General features: G+C 41.5%; 1 protein-coding gene across 2 annotated transcripts in view; it reads left to right on the forward strand.

Moving 5' to 3' along the window:
• Window positions 1-2,075: 2,075 nt before the first annotated feature.
• The window catches only part of MYLK (myosin light chain kinase), a 181,186-nt gene continuing 165,159 nt past the window's right edge, over window positions 2,076-18,102 (forward strand). Inside the window, exon 1 of one of the 2 annotated variants that reach the window (XM_031590646.2) lies at window positions 2,076-2,354. In XM_031590646.2, coding sequence (XP_031446506.1) covers window positions 2,192-2,354 — 163 coding nt within the window. In that variant the 5' untranslated portion in view covers window positions 2,076-2,191. Of the gene's footprint in view, window positions 2,355-9,494; window positions 10,321-18,102 lie in introns of those variants that run through there. The other variant, XM_031590647.2, reaches the window with a different exon arrangement.

The raw sequence follows: 18,102 nt of genomic DNA on the forward strand, positions 1-18,102 counted from the left end.
CACATTTACAGGAAAGAGTTTTCATGAAGCTTGGACTAGAAATCTGCAGAGAAAAGCAGGACTATGGTGCAGAGCAGCATCTTCTCAGAGCATACACTAAAAAATGCTCAAAAGGAAACTTTCCCAAAAGATGTTGCCAGTACAGGCTTTGGTCAGCTGTGACATGGAAAAGTCAAAGCAAGTACTTGTGAGGCTCTGCAAGGTTATAGGAGAGGTTCATGCTCTTTACTCCTTCTAGTACTAAGTAGTCATTATCTGCAGAAAGAAAATGATTTTGTAATATGTTTCTTTCTTTTAGCAGCTCATGTGACTGTGGCTGAGTGGCCGTTGGAGTTTGTGCATTTGTGTTACCATTTGCCACAGAAAACTGAGCATAGGCAGTTGTGTACTTTGGCAGGGATCAGGGAAGTTTGTGCATTTGGGATGTGCGTGCATTTGCACTGCACTAAAGGGAAACATATGTACAGTGTGAGATATGCCACTACCATGCAGTGAGGAGGAAAAAAAAGCCTTGGACTAGCAGTCTGGCTGTGTGTAATTAGTACACTGGGTAATTAGAATCTTTGGAAATAAAGTCACTTTTATTTAAGTCTCCTTTCAGTGATCTAGTTTTGAAAAATGTCTTTTTTGAAATAGACTCCCAGAGCCTTTATAATGGTGCACATACCTTATATTCTCAGCAGATGATCGAGTTAAGGGCTTTAGAAGTAAGAAAATCATCACTGCAAGCAGACAGCTTCCTCATGAAGAGGCAGCAGCAATTCTTCCTTATTCATTCAGCTTCTACTCTACCTGGAAGAGTCAAAAGGGACAGCTGTGGCTTTTTGTAGATTAGTATGGCAGAGGCTCTCACTTTGCAGAGGTTGTGCTCAGCAAGACAATGATCCCCCAGGAGAAAGCAGCATCTTGTGCTGCCAATTGCTTGTGTTGTGGGACACGTACATCCTCTATCACTGGCTGAAAAAATCACCCCAGGTCTGAGAGACACTGAGGTATCTGTGAATACAAAGCTCCTGTCATTGCAGCTTTGCTGGGGCTTGCTTATCTTGTCCATGTTTCTGCAAAATGTCTGCTGGTTGGTGGAAATGGAGTAGGGAGGAAGAATTAGAACCTGTGGTTTTCTCCATTGCCCCTAGAGGCATTTCTGAGCCTGGGGAGGAGGCAAGTCCTCTGCAGACAGCGCCTTTCCCTTTCCTTTGCAGTTCGGAACCACACTGATGGTGCCTAGCAACATTGTAGTGGCAGCCCAGGAGAACGTGAGAAAACAGAAAGGAGAAGCTTTATCCCTGGAACCTGAGCTTTTTGTATGTCCTTTTCTGGGGGTTTGTATTGCCTGGCTGTAAGTCCATTTTAGATGAAAACTTTTTTTTTTTTTTCGTGTGTGTGTGTGTGTGTGTGTGTGTGTACAGAAAAACTTTTGAAATACTACAATAAAAAGGCTTTAAGTTTTCCATGCTCCTGATTTTCCAGTCCCTCCTCTTCAAGGTCTCTTGTTACAAACCAGCAGTTTCAAAGCTGTGGTATGAAAGAGGTTTCAGTTTGTCCCGTCTCTCATTTGTTCTTTTTCCTAGACTACTTTAGCATTTAATGCAATTAATGGTAACAGGTTTATCAAACTAAATTCCCTAGGTCTGGACATCCCAGGGCAGTGCATCAGCCTGAGCCAGACCCTGGGATGAGGTGGGGAAACAGAGTCCTTCCACTGCAGGGATGGGGCAGTGGGTGATGGGCTGCACAGAACCCTCCACATTCCATCCATACCCATAAGCTCGCACCTGCAAACACGCCTCTTAGGTCCCATTCAGCCCTTCATACCCATCGGAGCAGACCCTCTACGCGTGCCATATGCTCATCACTCTACAGCTCCCCACCGGTGCTCCGGGTTTCCCTCCGGCGGGGAAGGGAAGGAGTTAAAGGGAACGACGGAACCGCAGCCGGTATCGCCGCCGGGCACCGCTTCCCCCCCCGCGGGCTCCGGATTTCCCCCGGTGGCGGCAGGTGGGGAGCGAGGAGAGAGCCGCCGGTGCTCCGGGTGCGAGGCCGCCAGGGGAAGCGCGGGGGGCGGGGGGTGCCGGGCATCCCGGTGAGAAAGCCGCCCGGGAGTGGAGGAGGCGGGGAAGGAGGAGGAGAACCTGCCGCTCCGGAGGGACGGGGCTGCAGGCAGTCAGCCCAGCGGCGGGGCTGCGGGCACATGCCGGGCTTGGAGAGTCGGAGGCGGGAGTTCCCCGCAGCTCTGTCGGACCCGCTGCCGAACCGTCCCCTGCGGGAGCGCCCACGGGGCTGCGGAGGGGAGAGGCGCTCACCTCCGGCTTCGCTCCCGGAACGCGCCGAGCCGAGAGAGAGCGGACCGCGGGGTGAGTACTTGGGAGTGCTTGTCATCTCTTATGCGTGACTTGTTGCAGTTTTTAGCGTTGCTCCGTGGGCAGGTAGAAAAGGACTGCTAAGGACGGGCGTTTCTAGGCGAGGTTGCGAAAGGCGGCTCTTGAGTTTGAATTTAGAGCCTTTCAAAGACGAGCGTGGAGCCACGCGCAGCAATTCCTCGGTTGAGCATCCAGGTCTGGTGGCTCAGACCAAATGCATTGTTGCTGTTTTGAACTTCTGCTGTTCGCAGAGTAGCTGGTGCCGTGTCACACAGCTCACTCTGTGTGTCGGCTAAGGGTAAAGGCTGGTTGGCACTGCTGAAATGTAACGTGTAAGGATGAGAGAAGGAGATGAATGCTTAAAATCATTAACTTAAAATCATCCCCATGAGAGTGGGAGGTAAAACCACGTCTCTGCATGCTGCCTTCACGCGTTGGAGCAATGTGCTTTTGGAGATTGCTTTGCCTTAAAAATAAAGTAAATGCTTTGCCATGTAATCTTCTTTCCTGTCTGTGCACATCTGGACACTGGGCTGGCACTGCTCCCTGCGCCCAGGGAGGGAATGACATGGCAGAGGCTGGGGGTCAGGGACAGACAGGCAAAATCCTTCCCTTCCCTTGCAGCTTAAGGACACTTTTGAGCCCTAGCCCAACTTTCTGCAGAGCAAATCCTGCAAGAGCTTCCCTAAAGCTGGGAAGCAGAATCTAAAGTATTTTGAATACTCAGTTATGCTCTCTACAAAGGGAATGGCTGAGAGGATAAATGCAAGTAGCTGAACCACACATCCTTCTTCTGAGTGTTTCCAAGTGCTGAGCCCTGTGCAGGACAAGCAAGGAGCTGCACGACACACAGAAGGTGTGTTCCCTGTTAAGACTTTCCAGAATGATGTCCTCACTCACAGGAGTGCTGGAAATACCATTTCTATCAGTGAAGCTATTGGGGAACAAGTCACTCCTCTCGCATTTTAAATCCCAAACACAGGGACTATCTCCCTCCCCCTATTTCCTTCACACGTCTTTATTTTTTCCTAATGACTTGCACTATTATTTGCCAAGTATGGCATACGTCTTCCTGCGCAACTTCACTTTGCTGAGATGTTCCTGTATCTAGGCTCCAAGAGCGCAGTTTAGGAACCTTCAGTTTGTAAACCAGATTTATATTTACTAATAACTGTCAATTGGCACTAATAGTTCAATTTTGCCTGGCGTATATCCATAGCATTTCTGGCTCTTCGTGATGCGATTCTTGCATAGTGACACGGGATGGGTGCTATCTGCACTGTAGTTTTGTTACACAGTGCTCACTGTAACACGTCTCCATATCTAGATTGCTCTCATCCTTAGCACTTTGCATTGCAGCCCTACAGGACAAGTGCTTTAACTTCAGCAGTAATTAGGGTGACTTTGTCAGTTGGAGGAGGAGCAGCAGGATCAGCAGCATGTACCTGTGTGTGTGTGATATGTTAATAGTATTTAACCTCAGAGAGACATGAACAGAAAGAAAACGCCTGCTTTAACATCCATCTCATCTAGGACATGGTATAAATGTGGGAGGCTCACACTAGTTAATATCACTGACCCAGTTTTATTGGTCTTGTAGGAAAATCTTAAAAGGTTGCTGCAAAGGAAGTTAGAAACCTGATACTCTGCTGTTGCAAGCATCTCTCTGTAACTTTAATTGCCTTGCTACGTGGTGCAAAGGAGGATGAAGGAAATAAACCAATGAAGCTCTTTTGATTTGCTTCCGTAATGCTGAAAGTGAGTTTACTAAGTCTGAAATAAGCAATGATTACATATTGTCTTTGGCTTAAGTTAAATTTCAGAGTGATTTTTCACTGTTTTTTCATCTGTTATTCTGTTCTACCTACCTCCTCCTTTAAGATCCTTAGCACTTTCTCTGGGCAGTGGTCCTATTTTTACAGTCAATCAAAATTGATAGCAATATCTTTTTGCAGGCCAAATGCACTGCATTAAACTACAAACCAACAGTTACAAATTACTTTCAGAACCCTCCTAAAACAAAATGCAGTTGTAAATAGAGTTTAGAGCAGCTCCAAATGCTGTGCCTTGAAGCTGTGGATGTCTAAATCTGGAAAGTCTATTCGGGAGCTCTCGGTGGGACAGCCATGGAGGGAGATGGCTGAAGTTTCTGGTTAGACCTCTGGAGAACTGGGAGCCCCAGTCTGTGGTTGTTGGACTCCCGTACGGAGGCTGGGTTCAGACCTGAACATAGTCTGGAAGAGATCTTGGACCATTTCATCCCGATTTGGCAAAAAGTCTCATCTCCTTCATAAAAGCATGCCAAATCCATACTAAAACATGCTAGAGTCATTTGATTTTGCCCTGCTTAGAGTTTTACTCAATAGTTTCCCATAACTGTACTCCACAGGTATGAGTTAGGAGGTTGTTAGCAAAGGTAATAATTCTTCTATGGCTGGTTAATATCCTCTGCTGTCTTTGCAGCTATATTATTCATTTCTAACCTGAAAGTAGGCTGTTCTTTCTCTGATTGTTCCAGCAAGGTGTTGCTACACCTGCTGCAGCAGACACTGCTTCTTATTTTTTATTTATTTACAATCTATTTCACTACATTGGCATCCAGTGTTGCAGATGGGATCTTAGCAAGCATTGCACAGCTGCCTTAATCCCTCTCACTGATGGAAACACAGCCATGATGTACATTAGGATTACATCTGCTTTTCAGACTTTAGCAGTGCATGACAGAGAAGAGATGTGATTATGGTGCTTTATAGTGTTGAAGAGGATTCATTGGTGAAAGCAGATAGATCCAGGCAGGACGCACTCTAGAATTTTTTATTTAAAGCTGTCTCTCTGAGAAATATCTATATTGTCTGTGATGACAGTTTGGATTTTGATAAAGTCTGGCTCTTTCCTGAGCAGTTGTATTGGGTCTGTTGAATGTGCTACAGCAAGGTCCTTCCTCTACTAATGTCCACATTAAGCTTCTCTTCAAACAGAAGAATGTTCTAATTGCCAAGCTAACATGTCATTTGGCTCTGTGAACAAGCTACTGAACACCGACTTATGAATGGAAACTTGAAAGGATCACTTGCAACCTGTTACATGAAAGAAATACCAAAATGAGATGAAAATGCCCCTGCATCTCTGTGGTTGCTGTTGCTGCTGTTAAAAGGACTGGGAACAGAAAGCTGATTAGAATGCCACTTTTCCTGGGAGTTAACTAATTTCATAAATGTTTTTTTCCTCCTAAGTTTCAGCAGCTGCTCCCTATGTAAAAGCTAGAAATTGTTCTTCAGTAGGAATGAAAGGAGAATTGAGCTCTATACAAATGAGGAGATTAGAGCTCCATGAGGCATATACCTCTTTAATGCTGCTGGAAACTAAACACACTAGAATAATCTTAACTCTCACTTCTGGTGAGCAGAAATTCTAAGAAAAAAAAAATTTCCTTTAGTGACTTATTAACAAAGGCTTTTCAGGTTTACTGGGATTTATCATGTGAGCCTAATCTATCTTTTGTTCATCCAGTTGGCAGGCTTTAAAATTTAAAAGGGTCTGCAGAAACTCCTCCCTCAAACTCCATATTTAATTAAAGAGGTTCTGTGCATTATTTACCTTCAAGTCTTCTATTTATGTGGGAACAATGAGTTGAGGTTAATATATTGTAAAATATTTGTGAATGCTGCATTATAAGCAGAGACAGGGAAAAGGAATAGAAACTTTGGCTCTAACTTTGTTTACAAGTTTGCTTTGACATACAAAGATTCATTTTGAATGTTTGAAAACAAGGCCACTCCTACATAAACACTAAAAATAAATACAGGTGTCGACTCCACAACAAATTTCCCTTCTTCTGTAGTGAGCCTGGATGGAGGTTATTCTTTATTTGCTGCTATGGATGTGCAGATTTGGATGTGCAGAGTCATGGATGCGCAGATTAGGCTTTGAACATATTGGTATTTTATATATTTTTCTTGGGTAGCTCAGCAAGGACTGTTAGCTGTAATTCTCTTACTATTTCCTCAGTTCCTCCTCCTCCCCCACTCCATTCATTGCTGTAGCTGTGAGCATCGAGTTGCAGATAAAACGACTTCTGAGAGAGCAACGGGATGCAGCTCTTGCCAAAGGCAATTAAGTGCTTAGGATTACAGTGTGCTTTACAAAGTGTGTTCTTGCTGAATCCCTTTCCTCTTCTGCTTGCTGGTACGAAGCAGTTTCTTGGCACTTATCTTTGTTATAATGAGTTGAGCATTGCTGAATTTCATTACAGTGTGTCAGCTTTCTCAATCAGTCCAGCTAGCTTCAGTGTCTTGTTCCGAGGATTGTCATGCCGGTGATTCTTTGCTGAGAGTCAGCTTGACCTCATCACCTCTGCTGTAATTGGATTAAGTTTACTCACTTGCCAAAAACACGTCCAGCTTATGGCATATTTATTCTTTAGCCTGAAGTACTGTTTGTATGCACAACGTTCCTCACGCTAAAGGCATTTTTAGGGCCAGTGTGATGCTGCTGAAGTGCCACAGGATTCAGAATCCCCACAGAGGGATGTTCTCAGTTATTTGCTTTACCTAGGAAGGATTTAAACAGTAGAAGATACAGCCCATGGGAGAAAGAAGAGAAGCTGAAATGCTGAGATACCACAGCTGGCTCGAAGTCACGGCCTCCTGGTTGAGGGAAGCGTATGATACTGCACGCTGTTTCAGCACATCCACTACTATTAATTTATAATTGTAGCACAAAAGATCAAGATTGTCACTCTGAATGTCCTTCTACTGCTCTCTGGTGTTTTCAGCTGTCTTGCAAGTTGCAGAGTAAACAGCATGACATCTGATATTTGAAGAGAAGTGTGTGACCAGAATGACACCAAAACTGTTTAGTGGAGGTCAGTCTGACCACAAGACCTGTAGTTTCATCTCCAAGGATGTACTGTCTTTGGTGTAACTCAGCTTCCAGTGGGAAAAACAGGCAAGTAACAAAAATTACTATCTTCATCATAAACCTCCCCAAAATATTAAGGGATGAGTCCGTAATGAGGGGACCAAGGACTGAGCAAGTTGCAAGTGCTCTCACAAATAGGATCAGGATTTGTGTGTCTGACAAGAAGCACATGTTGGTGCTTGGTCTGGCCTAGTCCCTTAAATATCCCAAACAGTGAAAGGATCCCCATTTTGTGTTTGCTGTTGTTATCTGCCCAACAGTATTGAAGTTTCTGTTTCTGTTTCAACAATTAGCTCTCTCGTTTGATCAAGAAGTTGCATTTTATTTCATGGTGACACTTCTCTCTTAAGTGCTATGAACTGATGAGTATTCATGATGCAAAACATTAGCAGATGGATAAGCAACATGGGACAGGGATATGAGGTTTCCTATTTCTACGAAGTGGCAGTCACAGTTTCATTAACTGCATTACTACATAAATGTGCAGCAGAGAACATAACAGGATGCCTAACTTCAGTAACACACTATAAAAGGAATGTAGTTGTGTAATCATGTTTTCTGCACTGTTTACTCTTGTGAAGTTGGTCTTTTCGTAATTAAAAAAGTATGTAATTCCATGAATTCCTTGCGATGATATAAGTGGTTTGTTAAATACTGAAGTAAAGGTGTTTTTTCTTTTATGTCATGTATTTGGAATTAGTGTAATATTAAAAAAAAAAAAATCACTGACCACCTCACTCAAAAATGAATTAACAGCCTGCCTGTAAGGAGAACAAATGAGAAGGCATGTTCTGGAAGTAATCACAAAGTGCAGGTCAGGGACGCACTGTCTGTATGGCCTTACACTACTGATTGTGTCAAAAAGACAGAAAAGGAGTGATTGGCAGACTGTTTAAAACTTACAGGAGAGAAAAATTTGAAGGAGGGAAATAAAAAATAAAAAAAAAAGGTTTGCTTTACTTACATTATCTCCTCTGGATCCTTTTTAAGGTTATAAACTTCCTGTTCCTCTTGTAGAAGACCAGGAGTATACTATGTAAATAATTCAATAATTCTCATCTAAACATGTTGCTAGGTCTCCATATCACTAATTCCAGTCCAGCCAGCTCTGGGGGTGAGAAAACCTTTCACTCTGTTTTGTGCAGTCTAAGTTTACTTGTCAGTTATATCACTGAGATCTGCTTGTGCATATGCTGCCTTCTTTGAAGCACTGCTGTTCTGGCTGTGGTGGCTCTGGGGGTGTATCTCCTGCAGGGCTTGTGTGACCATAGCCGAAGGAGCCCTGGCTTTGAAATGTAGCAGCTGGTGAAGGGGTGTCTCACCCCCAGCCGCAGTGCGGTGCAATCCCTCTGACCTCAATAGAGCTGCAGCATTCACAGTTTTCAGTAAGGTGGGGGTGAGGCTGGGCCTATCTTCTTTTAACTGGTCTATTTAGCAGCTCTTTTCCATATGCAGTCTCCATGCCAGTGACAGGAGCTTCCTGGAACTGACAGGAGACACAAAAGGCTCTCTTCTATAAATCACTGGACCTTAAGGATATTGAAAGGATGTTACAACAAGCCTCATAATAAACCATTGTCAGGCTCTCTCTGAGGATGCCTGCGGTGGTATCGTACCTCTGAGTCTTTCAGAGGGGGTGTGATGACCCCACATGGCAGAAAATAGAAAAGTAATGGTTTGGGTGGCTGTGAGGAATGTTGTGGCATTACTTGAAGCCAGCTGGAGGCAGTTGCTGCTGACTGAACTCATATCATTAAGAGGCAAGCAAACAGCCAAGCACGCATCAGGCAGTTTTCAGGAAGAGATCCTGGCTTGTGTGTCTGTGCATGCCTGGGTGCATCTTTCTCACAGACAGGGGAGTGGTGAAAGATGCTTTGTTTCTTCTTCATTTCCCTTTCTTCCTACTCATTTGCCTCTTCCTCTTCAGTACAGAAATGTTTCATGTTGCTGCGAAAATATCTGCCCTCATGAGCAAATTGAACACATTTGAATGGAGGAGGCCTGCTAATTTTTGATGTCCAAGTGCAGCTATTCCTAAGGGAGCCACAGGGTTTGTGTTCTGCCATTCCCTCAGCACTGGTCAGTGATGTGCATGAACAGTGTGTTGCTTTCCTTAATGGAGAATTCTTTGCAAGCCACCTCTTGATTGCCAGCAAAAAAAAAAAAAAAAAAAAAAAAGGGCTCAAAGCAGGGAATTATACATTTTATTTGTTGTTATTTGCCCATCAATACAGTGTAAAGCACTGCAGAGGGCTGGAGACTCCGTGCCCTCTGTGGGTGACTGCTGCCTCACCACCCTTGCACTGGCAGCCATTTTGGTGCCACAGTTGTGCTCTGGTGTGGCTTTTCCTCAGTGGCCCACTGGCACCAGAGCCCGCCAGAACCATCCAGAAGCGGCTTGGAGCAGTCATGGCCTCTGCACTGCCACATGCCCGGTAAGGGCTGTGTGTGAGAAAGGCAAATAAAAGGTGGCCATGAGTGTCCACTGAGGGGAACCCCACAAGCTGAGGGGCAAATGAGGAGGCAGGAGCTGGTCTGGCCCTGCTGACATGGCTGGCCTGGGCTGGGCGCAGAAGCAGATGCCATTTTGCCTCTGCTTCAACCTGTTGCAGTTTTGTTGTAATTGATCGGGAGTTTTGCTCAAGTCATGAGCTGAAATCAGCCTGGGCTACTCACTGATAAATTAATTCTTGAAATGCTTCAAATTTAGTTGAAGTATTGCTCCTTCATTTTACCAGAGTTTTTGCCAGTATCTTGTTCATCCCAGGTGATCAGTAAGCCATCCAGTCCTCCCAGGCTGTTCAGCTCTTATCTGCAATTTGGGAGTTATATTCTTTCTCCAAGGCATTTCTGATCGATAGCTGGGAACTTTGAAGTATGGAGAACAAATTGGCAGTCCTGGTTATCCTGAGCAGAGTGGGAGCTCATTTCCTCACTGAACAACTCTGACTTCCAGAAAATGAGGCTGTACGTGTTAACAACTCATGTTGTGTCTCTGCAGCAAGGACAGAAAGCCAGGAATGTTCAAATCATTAACCAGGTAAAATAACGTGGACCTTTCACCTTTCTCTATGTGGGATCTTGACCTTAGACTTAATGCAGTATCCTCTAACTGCATTCTCTTCATCACTTTATCCTTTCTGCTTTGTCTGAAATGGCAGAAGAAAACATAAACATATAAATAAGTTAGTAATTGACATTATGTTGTACTCTCTAGGGACATTTTTCAGCTCTTTCTCAAAACATCGTTCCTCGGATTTATTTATATATGTATTTTTGTCTAATGAACTCTGTATAACTTGCTTGAAAACTCAGGTAACTTGCTTTGAAATTGGTGTGATTTTTTATCAGTGTGTGGGCTCTCTGCAGAATCCTGTGTGTATGGGAGGTACTGTATTAGAGATGAATGGTGTAGAGAACTGTAGTAACATCCTACTTCTTGCCAAATTATAGCGAAGAAAAATGCTGATAGTGGTTCATGTCCCTTCATGCTTGTTATCTGTTTTGAGGTGAATGCATTCTCTATGTAGCTTTCCAGTGTTTGTTCCTTTCTAGCTGGTTTTATTACAAGCATAAGGTTCTGAGACAAAATGTATCAAGACCAGACACAAGAGGTATCTTTGTTAAACCTTCCTAATATTTGACCTATGTAGTACACAGAGATTTTTTCCCCCAAGGATCAAACAAAAATATTTTCTTTTAAAACTGTAGGAGTTAAAGATAATGAGGAAATGCATTGAACCTAAAAACAAAGGCTTTATTGTCTTGAAGACAAGCTTGCTGTAATTGCACTTCTTGTGAGGTTTTTCTTCCCTCTGTCCTTATGTTTCACTTACAAGACAGGAAATACAGCTTTACTGATTAAATTTTTTTTACAAGGCATAAATAACTTACTGCCTTCAAAGATGGTATTCATTTCAGGATGAATCTAAAAAGAAGGTGTTTGTGATTAATTAAAAATTAAATTAAGATATTTTACCTGGGTAAGTACAACTTTTTGTGGATGTCCGTACTGTGTGTACAGACATAAAAGGTGTTTTTATGCAAAGGGCATTGAAATAAATGCTCTGGCACTTCAATTAAGTCCAGTTTGTTTTATTTTCTATTCTTTGTGGTTCTTGTCTGTTCCTGTTCCACTATTTGCCATGAGAGCTAATGTATATGCCTGTTTTCTATCTACTTGCTGCTTTGCTAGAATTATAATACAGATAAAATAATTAAATGGATTCAGAAGCTGAATAGTCTGGGTTGCACCACTCATATACATACACACACAGACGTGTGTGTGTGTGTATATATATATATATATACAGCATTATTTATGGATAATATCATTAAATTCAAAGAGATGGGGATCAGCATGTTGGAAGAGAGCAGATATCTAACATTATACTTCTGTGTTAAGCCATGCAATAATTTCTGGTTTGGTTCTCACTGTGGCTAGAGGCCAAATTCTCAAGCCCCAATGAAAACTGATCATTGCTCATCGTCAGGATGAGGTACTGCATGGGAGCAATGTTGAGTCTACCCAAAAGATGAATAACATTAAAACTGACTCCAAGTTTCAGTTAGCCCAGCATTGTGCCTGAGAAGTTAGTGGGAGATTCTTAAAACAGCTACTTCTTAAATTCAACTTTTCTCTCTAACTCTTCAGTTCCCACAGTTTGTGTGTTAAGAGTACTGGAGGATACGTACTCATTTAGTCCTTTAACTATCCATTTATTAACCTGTTGTCCAGGAGCTTGTTTAATCTCTTTTGGAACATATGGATATCCATTGCCTTCACAGGTTCCTGTGAAAATAAGTTCCAGGAGCGTGTAACCTACTGTGTTAACAAGTATTTTCTATCTAAATGGGTTTACTGCAATCTTCAGTAAGTACAGCCTCATTTTAGTTTGTGAGATTTGGCAAATTACTGTTCTGCTTTCAGCAATTCATGTGTTTGTTTTTATGCCTAGTCATATCCACCCTCAGCTTTCTCCTCCTCCAAAGTGAAGATTACTGGCCTTTTTAGTCTCTGTGTAAAGTATTAGCTCCATTCCCACTGCTCACCTTTTCCAGTTCTCCTCTAATACCACAATGTCTTTCTTTGTATGTGGAGAACAGGTAAGTATTTAAGCTGTGAGAGCACTCAGATTGTGTATAATGGCATAAAGATGCTGTCCACCTTGCTCTCTGCCCTTCTGATGATGCTCTATGCTTTGGCTTTTTTTTTTCCACTTCTGCTGAACACTAAGCCAATGACTTTAGAGAACAGCAAGAGGTGTCTACAGCTTCTGAAAAGGAGCAGTCAAAGCTGATATTGTTTAGATGAGTTGTCAGAAACTTATCTGCACTAAAGCCTACCTGCAAACTTTTTGCTCAGATAGTTAGCTTTGAACATTGATAAAGATGCTGAATAACACCAGCCACTGCACTGATCTCAGAGTTTCCACTGCTGATTCCTCTATTAAGTCTGTTAAGTTCTATTCTTTGCTTTCTTATTCTTTCTAAAGTGTTCACTCTTCCTGTGAATGAGGTTGGACTCACCAGAATGTAGTTCCCCGGATTCATTCCACTGGGCTTCCTGTACTTGAGAGTTACACAGGCAGGACCCTGAGTGCCTTACACAGAGGCACTCAGTGATGCTGTCTTGCACGCCTAGGCTAGTGGTTCTGCAAGTTCACATTGGAGTTTTTTAAGAACATGTGTGAATGTTGTACTGTCTTGGTGACTTATTAACATCTGAGTTCCTTGTTTGTTCTAGCATTTCCTGAATTTATTTCGGTTTGACATACCTCCTCAGCCTGACTTTCTATGAAGAGTGTAGTGGCTGTGGAAATATCCCCTAAGATTTCAGCTGTGAAGACTGAAGAGAAGAATTCACTGTTCTTCTCCACTACAGCTTTATCATCCCTATCTGCCCTTGTACACATTTATTATCTTGAGGTTCCACCAGCTTCCTAGCCAGTTTCCTGGTGCTGATGTATTTAAAAATCTGTTTACTAGAACTGTGATATTCCTTTGCAGGCATTTAATTTTTATTTTTTTCTTAGCCTTCTTAATTTCCTGCTTACATTAGACTTGCCATGTTTTATGGTCTTCCCTATTTTTACAGAAGTGATCCATTTTCCAAGAGATGACCCCTGCCCTGCAGCACTATATAACTCTCCGTGAAGCTTCTCACTTTTTAGGCTGCTCCTTTTTAGTAATTTTTTTCCTGCTTGCTACATTATTGTTTAGTTCAATTTCTTAAAGTAGACTGTCTGACTGCTGGTTTGGTGACCCTTAGATCAGTGCCATTCACTGTATGCCCTAGCAGGTGATCTTTATAGCTTTCTGTGCTTCAGATTGTTTCATATCCTCAGAAGTGTCTTTTCCACTGGAGGACTGTATCTGCTTCTAAAACGTTGACTGATACTGTATTATCAATCAAATGGACAAAGAATGAGTATTTCTGTAAGTTCTTGTGTTGGTGATAGATGACAGCTATTAGCGTTGAAATACAGTGGAAGTAATCTATTAAATTTGAGAGGCAAGGAGAAGTTTTGGGAACCAATGAAACTACATGTATTTCCTTTTGCATATACACAGTGATGATTAAGTCTTCATATTTATGCACATTTTAGCCCAGGTTTTCATAAAATTCAAAACTCCTGCTCTTACAACATCCAGGAAGAGGATAAACTTGTTCTGTACATTTTTCAGACAGAGAAAAAATGTGAAGGAGGATATTTATATGAGTTTATATGAGAGGACTCTGTTGACGCGTTTACAAGAGCTGAAGTGTGTTTATATTAACTTCTGTGCAGTTTCTGGAAGATTGTCCTTCTTTCATAAAGCATGTGCTTGCATTTCAAGGAGCCATACAGAAAAAGTTTATTCTCTACACATGCACTTTGAAGAGCTGCTCTCACTGGTGCATTCCAGCATTGCAAGCTGTGCACACAAATTATTGTTGATTAATACTGCTTAGCAAGTTACAGCTAATATTAACCCATAACACTTAGGCAGATGAATAGCCTAGTACTGCATTCTCTTTGCACTGGATGCGTTTTTTCTGGACCATGTCCAGTCCTGTGCTATTTCAGTCACTCTGCATTCTATAAATAGTCTCACCTAAATCTGCAGAGCTTGTCTGTTTGATACTATACTTAACCCATGTGTACTGGACCAATTTTCCTTCAAATCTAGCTGTATGTCTGTGCTGAAGGCCTTGGATTGAAGCCTACTCCATGCCTACCTGCACCAGAATGCTTCTAGAAATGTGCGTGCTGTCTCTGTGTGAGCCTGGGGCATTGATATGTTGAGATGACTGCTGATGAGTTGCAGGAGTTTCACATCATGTGAGCAACTAAATAATGAAGAAGAGTTGTGTACTTTAGAAGTTACTGGGGGGGGGGGGAAGTGAAACTATCCAGAGCAATTTCTTTGTTAAAGCTGACTGGAATCACATCTGTGGTGAAAACCTGCATTGTTTCATTGTAATATGTGCAAGGGAAATGACGTTAAGTGAAACAGTTGTTTGTCATAAGGGGGAACTGGATTTCATGACATAGAAGACTTCTTGCAGTTCTGTATCTGATGAATCCATTCTCATGAATGATTTCTCATCAAATGATATTTCAGTGGTTGTCAGGTTATTTTGTGATCATTGGCTTTTGTGGAGCTCTTTGCCTATGCATTTCTTCTTAGCGCTAGGCTTCAGAAGGATTTTGCTTGTTATTTAGACAGCACTTTTTATTTTATAATCACAATGGTGTGTCTATGTGGCTAACTTGGCCAAACTTCGCTAGTCTGATATTTAGGCTGTTTTCCACAACATGTTAATTTACATCTTTTTCTATCTGTAAGCTACCTTCCTTTATGGATTATTTGCAGTATTTCTACTAGAATGTTTTTCCAATGCTATGGTCAAATACCTAGTTCTTGTTACTTTCACTAGATTTCAAAACACTTTACAGAGAAGTAACAGAGAGGAAAGAGCTGAAAAGGATTTCTTTAAAGCTTGGAAAAAAAGGTAAGCAAGGGGAATCTTTCGAGTCTCTGGCTGAATGCAAAATTCTTTTACTCTAGCTAAGACTGATTTAGGAGTTCGTTGTATAAATGTACCTCTGTGAGATGTACACCTGTGAGAGGCATTATGTTTAATAGGCTTAGACTAAATTTACCTTAATGTGCTGAGGGGGTGGGACAAGCAGACACATCAATTTTAAATGCTAGCCTACACACATGAATGTTCAACTTTTAACAAAATCTGAGGTTCTTACCTTTAAAATGTGTGCTTCATACACAGAATTTCTGCAACTAGTATCGTTGTAATGTGGAACATACTTTTCAGTCAGTTTTTGAGCTTAGTTCTCTGTGAATCTCTAAATTTTGCCCTGGGCTTGCAGTAATATTAATTCTGTCAGGTGAGCTGGATTAATTAGCGTAAAAAATGTAATTAATAATAAAAAAATTAATTTTTTTTCCCACAAGAGAAGATTCAACGTAAAAATGATTTTCAGAGTTAAACTCTGACTTCTTATTATCTATAGCTCTTCCACCTCTTCCTGCAGAGCAGGAAGACATTAGGAGCTCTCACACTAAGCATGAAGCTATTACTAGTTACCATTTGAAGTTTGTACCTTGAAAAATAGATAAGATTTTTAAAATCACTCTTAAACCCTTTACGTCAGCTCCCTGTTCCTTACCCCTTTCATATAACAAGTTATTCCCTCTTGTTCATTCTCAAGTGTGAGAACATAAACGTGCTTTATAGAAAAACAGTTCTGCAAAGTTTCCGGCCTTATAGGAGACAGAAAGACTTCTGGAAACTGGAAAAAAATGAGCTTGCTAGGAAAATACAAAGCTTTAGTGAGCTGTTTGACAAATATTGTATCTCAACTTCAGAAAACAAAACCAGACTTAAGGTTCAGTGTCAGGACGTGATGCAGTTATTTGAACACTTCTGGTTAACTTCATTTCTCAACAAGGACTGACTGTTCCCTTTTGCATTCTACAGTTACGTAGTACAGAGATTAACTCTGAGTTGTGTTACGCCAGCTGCTGTGCAAACACTGAGGAAAAACTTGTCATTACTCCCCAAAAGCTTTGTCCAAGATAATGAACAGCTTCCTTCCAGTGTGGTGATTTTTTTTCTTTTAAATTTTTTAGCGTAGAGATGTACTGAGCTGATAAAAATTGCATCTTCGTAATTTCTTTGCTTTTTTAATGTAGGGGCATTTGTTGCCCTGCACTTACTCCTTGCTTTTTGGGAGCCAGAGTCTATTTATTGATCTCATAATGTGCTAACTAACTTCTATTGTTAAAACGTATCCTCCACAAAACACCTGTTATTTATTTGAGAGAAGAAGATAAGGGACCAAAATGATATTCAATCACATACAACTTTTTTTTATTCCCCTCTGATTTGTTACCTTTAGAAGAAAAGAACACTCCAAGTTCAATTTCTGCACCTTGCTTCCAGACCCTGAATCTTGGCATGCCTTTCTTCAAGATAACTTTAAATTAATAGTCTCTCCTTCTGCCTTGTGTGATAAGAAATTCTTAATATATATTATTTTCAATGTACTGATTACTTTCATGGCCATTTAATTATCAAACTATTTCAGTGCCTTTTTAAGGGATTATCTGGATAACTCCAGTCTCAAGGCAGAATCTTGTGCCTTTTTCTGGCTCACGTGTGAGAGGACTTTTTGCTTCAATGAGGCAGTGACATTTTCCATTATGTGTGTGTGTGTGCGTCAAATAAACTGGAAGGCCTTGCCTGCACTTCGAATTTCTCTAAATTGCTAAATTTTGACCCAGACTCTGGAAGAAAAATTCTAATCCTGGATGTTTTCTAAAGGAAAAATAGGAAGAAAACAAAGGAGAGGAAGAACTAACTAGGCCCTGGGGATTGATCTTGACTGCGCCTTCTTACCACAGCTTTATCCTTTCCAGGTCTCAGTGATGCTGGCAGTTATTGAACCATGATTGGATTAGTGCACTGGAGGGATGCCTATAGATTGTGGTAGTGATATTGTTTCCAGCTGGTTTCCTGGCAGGCAGATTGGCAACAAGTTGTCATCTTTGTGGTTGTGAGGGGGAATAGTATGGATTTTTCTCTATTTTTATGGAGCTTGTCTCAGCAAATAAATACCAGTCAGTGGGTCAGTCTCTCTGAAAAACAGTAGCCTTGTGGTAAGCTGAATTCTGAAGATTTATTGGAGTCTATAGAGTAATACAGTAAAAGGATATGATATTTATATTGCTACCAGAGACTTAAAAGCTCCATAATACCTGCTTCTCCCTCAGTCAGCAGGGAGCTGTCTTTTGAAGCTACACGTATCCAGTGCATGTGGAATCTATAGGATAATCCCAGACATGTTTCTTGGGGCAAATACTGGATTTCACAGGACTTAATTCAGAGATTTGAGTCGGTCAATGCACAGCTGTTAGAAATTGTTCAGACATAAGTGTTCAGAAAATGGCTTTCTATATTTTGTGCTTCACCCAGGTAGCAAACATTAATTTCGATATAGGTGTGAAAGAGCTGAATTTGGTTGCTTACAGTATGCAGTGGGTCAGAATGAATGACAGAATGTCTGACCTTTCTTCCTAAAATTTTTGACACCAGTATAGTGTCCTATCCACTTTTTTGTGTTGCTAAGAAATTGCTGCTTTTTAGCAACAACACTGTTTTGTTTGTATGATGGCTGCATGTACAGCTGGCTCCATTTAAGTCATGAGGCTGAAGTGGTTTGTGAAGCAGTTTCTTATTTATATTGTTAAAGCACAGATTAACCTCTAATTTCCTCTTCTTAAAAAAGGAGACTTCTTTCACATACCAGTATAT

This window comes from Phasianus colchicus, chromosome 7 (genome assembly GCF_987193195.1).
Source record: "Phasianus colchicus chromosome 7, bPhaCol1.hap1.1, whole genome shotgun sequence".
In the NCBI taxonomy this organism is placed as follows: Eukaryota; Metazoa; Chordata; class Aves; order Galliformes; family Phasianidae; genus Phasianus; species Phasianus colchicus.